Genomic DNA, 7,429 nt, shown 5'->3' with positions numbered 1-7,429 from the left:
GTATAAGGATTGATCCAAAACTGATGAGATTTGGATCCAATTTGACGCAGTTCTAAACCGTTTGACAGTTAATGGAACACGAGTGCAGTTGCCAGTTTTTTCATTGGATCGGATCTAATTTCTTTGGTTCAATTCTTGTATAAATTAGACCCAAGAATAGACCACGAATACAGATGCCCTTAGGGGCCATTCAAATATTACGTAACGCAATTTTCGAGCATTTTCAACCCCCCCTCCCCCCTACGTAACACATTCGTCTCAAAATGTCGAAGCAAAATACACAAAGCGTAACAAACTGCTATACCCCCTCCACCCCCCTAAAAGCGTTAAGCGGGCCACAGACTACACAACATTTGTACAAATGCGATGAAATTCGATGAAATTTTGTCGCTGTGAGCACGATTTGCATAGTGTATGGCACTGCTTGAATGAGCGCCCAAACGGTTGGAGTAAAATCGGTCGGGATCGAAATATTTTGTACAAAACATTCTCCCAGCCGGGTGGAGATGGTTTTTTGTTGTTGCTGTTGCTGTTTTCGCCAGCAATCATTTGTGTCCGCGTGAAATATGTTTGTATAGTGTGTGGGCGAGCATAGATCAAACAATCGACGCGGAATCATCGAATTTGTACAGGCCAATTTGTGTAGTCTATGGCCCCCTTTACGTAATATTTGAATGATCCCTTATTATACATAAAGCGGGCCATACACTACACAAATTGGCCTGTACAAATTCGATGATTCTACGACGATTTTTTGATCTATGCTCGCCCACACACTACACAAACATATTTCATGCGAACACAAACGATTGCTGGCGAAAACAGCAACAGCAACAAAAAAAACCATCTCCACCCCGGCTGGAAGGATGTTTTGTACAAAATATTTCGATCCCGACCGATTTTACTCCAACCGTTTGGGCACTCATTCAAGCAGTGCCATACACTATGCAAATCGTGTTTACAGCGACAAAATTTCATCGAATTTCATCGCATTTGTACAAATGTTGTGTAGTCTGTGGCCCGCACTGTGCAAACGCCCTTTTGTTTTGTTTCAAAAGCCTATAGTTGTTTCTGCGTGTATCCAAAAATTTCCAAGTGTCGGAACCAAACAAAATAAAAGGTTGCCGATTGCAAAGAAGTTTGACGATTTTTTCATCGTCGCTTGTTGGCAAAGTTGCCAATCACCACAGCGACAATATTTAATTAATACCAGGGCTTCCTTTATACACTGTGATTACTACAAGACACACGTAAAATCGATATTATGCAGCAAAATCTTTGTAATCCCATAAAAATAATATCTAAATTATTCTGCGTGAGGTTGTCATAAGGGCATCTGTATTCGTGGTCTATTCTTGGGTCTAATTTATACAAGAATTGAACCAAAAAAATTAGATCCGATCCAATGAAAAAACTGGCAACTGCACTCGTGTTCTATTAACTGTCAAACGGTTTAGAACTGCGTCAAATTGGATCCAAATCTCATCAGTTTTGGATCAATCCTTATACCAGCTCTACAAAAAGTTGGGTTGAAACTGGTATAATAGATCACCAGTGCGGTTGCTCGGGTCGGAATTTGGGTCTAAACCGGCTGTTTGGACCACGGATACAGGTGCTCTAATAACCAATTTTTAAATGCCAAATGACCATGCATGGATTGTGAAAAAAATGTTATTGAACAAGCTTAAACTTTTATTATGACAGTTGAACCGGGCGGCAGCTGTCGACCGCGGTATAACACAGAGCCGCATTCAGGAGTGAAGGCAAATCGAAACCGATTTTTTCGATTCATTCATTATCTGTTCTGTGTGTCGAGAAGATTAGCTTTGATTTTCAATTTTCTATTCTCATTGAAATCATTGATATTCAGTATTAGAAGTATTCAAATAATCCGGTTCGAAAATCTCGCTTTGATTTTGTGTAACAAATAGAACATCTCCAGGTAAGTTTATTTTGGCTTCTCAGAATTTCGTTCGTTAGCTCAGCTGCCATTAAATGAAAAAGGGTCGCTACCGGAAGCCACACGATATATTTTTCCCCATATCGTGAATTTCGAAAGCTGGAAAATGGGAGAACAAAAGTATTGATTGCACCGGGTCGTTAATTAGATTAAGTTGGTGCGGCGAATAGTCCACGTATGACGAAAGATTGATTCGAAGAAAATAATCTATTGATTTCATTTCATCATTAGCTTACTAGACTAGAAGAAAAACCAGAATATTCTTTATTACTCAGGTGATCACCATGGGCAAGTATTTCTTGCTGATTGGTATCTGCTTGATTTTGGTCGGGACCATACTCGGGGATGAAGGAGATGACATCGTGAACAAGGATATTGAGGAGGAAAAGGATTCTGCTGATGTAAGTGATATATCCTATGAAAGCCCGTATGCAGATCCGGCTCGGTTTTACTTCGCTGAACACTTCGACGACAAGGATCGCTTTGAGTCTCGTTGGATCAAATCGCAGGCCAAAAAAGATGATATTGCCGATGAAATCGCTAAATATGACGGCGAATGGGAGGTGGAGCTTCCACAGCGTCAGTTGCTTCCTAATGATCTCGGATTAGTGCTTAAGTCTAAAGCCAAACATGCTGCTATAGCGTCCAGACTGAATCGACCTTTTGTGTTCTCTGATAAGCCCTTGGTGGTGCAGTACGAAGTGAATTTACAAAATGGACAGGAGTGTGGAGGATCATATATCAAATTACTTTCATCCGGCAAAGACACCACGGATTTGAAACAGGTATGCATGTGTATTCGATTATTAAAAAATACTTATATATAGTTTAAGTTTATTATTCGAAATTACGGTAGCCTCAAAGTTACATATAACTGTTGTGCAAGGTTATATGTATATATTTATAGCACAGAGAACAGACGTACAAGCTCAAACAAAAAATCTTTAAAAAAGTGTGTAAAATTTCAAATGCTGACACCCAAAAAATACGTTGAAAATTGACTTGAAACAGTGCCATCTATTGCGCCGTTCAAAAGTTACAAATCAAATTTTCACAGTTCTCTCTGGTGTATTTGGAGACATCTGGTGACTAAGCTAAAAAGGAAAAATTGGTTAAAATGTTCGTTGGAAATTTTACACAAGTTTCGTGAAATAGCTTGTACGTCTGTTCTCTGTGTTTATAGATCATTCGAACCATTTTTGCAAGTAAGTTTTCTCATAAGTTGAAGGGCATTGTTTCGAACTATCAGTGATGGTCTTCAAAACGTTTCAAATACCTATCTGATTTAGAAATTTAGAAAAAGGTTTAAATATAAATTCAACTTGCTAAGAAAAAAAACCTATTAGTATTTTTTCACAAGACTAAAAACAAATGCTTTGAAAAGATAAAATGTATTTTGTTTTATTTCAAAATTTCGATGTTTCAAGAATTATTGAAACGCGAATCAGTTTTTGCAACGTTTAATGTATGGTTATAATTTGGTGGTTGGCACATGTTTGAATTTTTTTATTATTAAAAATTTAAATGTGTATAGGCTCCAATTAAATTCGCAAAATCGGATTTAATTTAGATCTCTTACTACATACGAATAAACAGACTAACTTTACAAGGATACATTTTACTATTTATGAATAATATTCACAGTTCCACGACAAAACACCGTACACCATTATGTTTGGGCCTGACAAATGCAGTACCGCAATTCAGATGCATTTTATTTTCCGCCACGTGAATCCCATAAACGGCACCATCACTGAGAAACACTGCCGCAATGCTAAGTGAGTATCTATTTTTCGTGCATCTTGTCGCTAAGCGTTGTTCTTGGTTTTCTGTACGATGGTCAAACGAACAACATGCGTTTCTTTATTCTATTATTTTAGATATCGTCTTGATGATCCATTTAAAGACAAGCAACCTCATTTGTACCAATTAGTCATACGCCCTGACAATACATACCTGATACGATTTGATCATAAAATAATCAATGAGGGATCACTGTTTACCGAATTCAACCCGCCTGTTAACCCTCCTAAAGAAATCGATGATCCCAACGATGTAAAACCAGAAAACTGGGACGAACGCGAAAAAATTCCTGACCCGGATGCAAAGAAACCAGACGATTGGAATGAGGATGAGCCACCACAAATTCCTGATCCGAATGCATCCAAACCTGAAGGTTGGCTAGACGATATCGAAGAAATGATACCAGATCCTAATGCGGAGAAGCCGGCCGATTGGGACGAAGGAATGGATGGAGATTGGGAAGCGCCATTGATTACGAATCCTGTTTGCGAAAAAGCCGTTGGTTGTGGTCTTTGGAAAGCACCGATGATTTCTAATCCCAATTACAAAGGAAAGTGGCGAGCACCATTGATTGACAATCCCAACTATCAGGGAAAATGGGCTCCAAGAAAGATACCAAATCCAGACTTTTTTGAAGACAACAATCCTTTCAAAATGACCACAATTGTAAGCAAAATAAAAAAAAACAAAAACTAAAACTTCGGTAACATGCATTTTGTTTTCAGGGTGCCGTCGGAATTGAACTTTGGTCGATGTCGAGTGATATTCTGTTCGACAACATCATAATTACAGATGATGAAGACATTGCCAGGGAATGGGCTACCCAAACTTATGATCTCAAACGCAAACTTATCGATCGAGAGGCTGTAAGTATTAATTAGGAAAAAAAAGTACTTTATGTTTTTTCTTAACAAGAATTAAAGCAAAAATAAGGGTAAGTTCTGAAAATGACTAAGGTATAAGTGAAATGTTTTTTTTATAAACGCATTTTACTAAAATAAGATTCTGTAATCTAAGCTGGAATTGTGGTCATTCAAATTTTTCTTCACATCTGTTGTTTTACGATTAATATGTAATGATTATTCTGATTGTCATACAAATTGAAACTAAATAACGTTAATACGGTTATGCGTGACATGAAGAATATTTTATTTTAATTTATAGAATACTTTATGGGATCGTGCTATGAAGTATATGGGATATAAACCCGGATACTGGTTTGCTTATTTCGTGTATTGTTCGATACCAGTCATAGCGTATGTTTGGTATCTCTATTCACGACGGGATAGCAAAGAGGTTTGAGTTTAAAAAAAACTTTTATAATATGCTAGATAATGCTTATAATAATAGTTATTGCTTAAACAGCTAATATACGTATTTGAACAAAGTACCTACCTATGGTGCAAAAAGTGTTAATAGCTAGGGGGAAGTTGTCTACGGCCGGACAACAATGAATTTTCGAAAACTCATTATCCTTTGATGTGTTGACATCATAAAAAAAATTCAAAATTAGTGTGACTTTTGAGCGATGGTATCGCGGAAATATTTTACCAAATAGGATCGTTTTAGTTTGTGATCAAAGAGGTGATGTATTTTTGCCGTTATTTCTTATTTTTCATGCATTTGCACTCTAAGTGCTGTTTTCTTCCCAATGGAGGATATATGATCTACCTCAAAACCCAAATATATTAACTGGATCATTAAAGTAGTATGTAAATGTCGTATCCCGATAAGTTTAACCTTCGGTGTAAACCGATTCAATTGTACATAGCATGTTCATCCAAATGAGTTCTCTTTTAAAATCCAGATAGACTGGAACTGAAATAAAGATCATTCGATCTTGAGCCGTGGACGAATACGGAGTCATAAAAAATCTCTTTTATTTTCTATCCAAAACCAACTATTAGTGGACTAATACTTAAATTATATAAGTCCGTTTAGTGGACAGTGCATATCTATTAGTATAAAATTATGCATCTTTTGTTTTAGAACTAATTCTATTTTAAAACGTGAAAAATCTCGTGGGAAGTAAAGGGTTCCTAGAACTTTCAATATTAAAAAACCTGAACTCACAAGACTTGTGCAACTGATTTGTCATTTTGCTCATTCTTTTGAGTTGTCATTGATACTCTTCAAATCAGTGGAGGATCCAATATTCACAAAATTATAATTTTGAAGTTATTACTAAAAACTTTAAGTGTTCGGTAGTAAACAAGTTTCCCCTATACATTAACAAGAATAAGCATTTCATCTTAAGTATAAAATTTGTAGTGTATTGCTATTGTTTAACCTAGTGCACTGCAATCCCTTTGCACCATTTTCCTTCTCCCTCTCAAAAGGAAACCTTCGTATCCCGAGTTTTGAAGTTCACCAACGAAAATCCCTGGATGTGGGCCGTCTTGATAGTAGTAGTCGGATTACCCCTGGCCATAATTTTGTACATTGCCTGCTTCTCGAAGGTACACATTTGCTACGTTCACAGTTACTTAGTTGTTTTATCATAAACTAGAAAATTAACATTTTTTTATTACAATCAAAACAGAATTCTCCAGAAGCCCGAACCAAGAAGTCGGACGAACATGTCCCTGATAGTGAAGAAAAGGAAGAAGTGTCACATAAAAAGTCGAATCTCAATTCCCCTGTAACTGAAAGTAAGGCACAAATGGAAAACTTGGAAGCTACAGATGATGCCGAAAACGATAATTACGAAGATGAAGAAGAGGAAGATGAGGACGAAGAAGTAGATGAAGACGACACAATCATCGAAGGGAAAGAGGCTGACGAAGAAATTCAACCTGAACCTGTCGAACCGGAAACCGGGGTTAAAAAGAGAAAGCCACGGCGGGAGTAGAAAACTAAATTTCTATATTACCTTGTTCATTTCTATTTCTATCCACTACTAGATCAAACCTTAAGCAGCTATTATTTCCAAGTATACTTCCGTTAGTGTTGGATTCAGTCAGCGATCTTCATTAGATATCCAACAGCCTGAATAAGTTATATCATTTATTAAAATAAGACTACCGTCAGAAGACGTGACTTTAGGGTAGGGTGTGGTATACAGAAAGAGAAAATTGCATTGAAATGTACTTGAATCTATGTTTACACAACACAATCGACTAAACATGTGTGTATAGTTTCAATATCACTCAATAAAGAACTGAATTCCAAACATGAGATTGACTGTTTTTATTTCTAGAAAATGTTTCATTCATCCTTTCATTTTGGAGCTAGAGGCTTAACTGGAGCATGTATATCAAAATTATCATACTTTCTTCAGTTTCTCGACTGCCTTCACTACTTTAAGTCGTTTAAGAAGGTGCTGCTTCATAATCGCCCAGTACTTCTCGATGGGGCGGAGCTCCGGAGGGTTGAACATTTTCGGCAGCAAATTGACTTTATTGTCCGCATACCACTTCAGCACGTCCTTGGAGTAGTGGCATGAGGCCAAATCCGGCCAGAAGATTGTTGGGACGTTGTGGGCCTTCAGGAGTGGAAGCAGTCGCTTCTGGAGACACTCTCTCATGTACACCTGTCCGTTCATCGTGTCCTGGGTCAAGAAAGGTGCACTCCGCTTCCCGCACGTACAGATGGCTTGCCAAACCAGGAATCTATTCGCAAATTTGGGCATCTTCTGAGTGTGGACATGCTCCGGAACGCTGAACT

The 7,429-nt window shown here is 37.6% G+C and overlaps 1 protein-coding gene across 2 annotated transcripts; it reads left to right on the top strand.

Annotated features, from left to right (window-relative positions):
• The first annotated feature begins 1,783 nt into the window (after window positions 1-1,783).
• Window positions 1,784-6,940, top strand: LOC129744128 (calnexin-like). 2 transcript variants are annotated; one of them, XM_055736522.1, is made up of 7 exons: window positions 1,784-1,942; window positions 2,236-2,745; window positions 3,605-3,738; window positions 3,841-4,429; window positions 4,489-4,629; window positions 6,103-6,222; window positions 6,306-6,940. In XM_055736522.1, the coding sequence occupies exons 2-7, from the start codon at window positions 2,245-2,247 to the stop codon at window positions 6,612-6,614; spliced, it is 1,794 nt and encodes a 597-aa protein (XP_055592497.1). In that variant the 5' UTR covers window positions 1,784-1,942; window positions 2,236-2,244; the 3' UTR covers window positions 6,615-6,940. The 2 variants fall into 2 exon arrangements, with proteins under 2 accessions (XP_055592497.1, XP_055592496.1); XM_055736521.1 differs by lacking the exon at window positions 6,103-6,222 and adding an exon at window positions 4,928-5,059.
• The last annotated feature ends 489 nt before the right edge of the window (window positions 6,941-7,429 follow it).

The sequence above is a fragment of the Uranotaenia lowii genome, chromosome 2 (genome assembly GCF_029784155.1).
Source record: "Uranotaenia lowii strain MFRU-FL chromosome 2, ASM2978415v1, whole genome shotgun sequence".
NCBI classification, from domain to species: Eukaryota; Metazoa; Arthropoda; class Insecta; order Diptera; family Culicidae; genus Uranotaenia; species Uranotaenia lowii.
Note: the sequence above shows the minus strand (reverse complement) of the source record. Positions and strands in the feature narration are given on the sequence as shown.

What these genes read in the sequence shown, in the direction of transcription:
- LOC129744128 (XM_055736521.1), top strand. Translation starts at nt 2,245, where the DNA reads ATGGGCAAGTATTTCTTGCTGATTGGTATCTGCTTGATTTTGGTCGGG. An exon ending in ACACCACGGATTTGAAACAG is followed by an intron (nt 2,746 to 3,604) that starts GTATGCATGTGT and finishes TAATATTCACAG; the next exon opens with TTCCACGACAAAACACCGTA. An exon ending in AAACACTGCCGCAATGCTAA is followed by an intron (nt 3,739 to 3,840) that starts GTGAGTATCTAT and finishes CTATTATTTTAG; the next exon opens with ATATCGTCTTGATGATCCAT.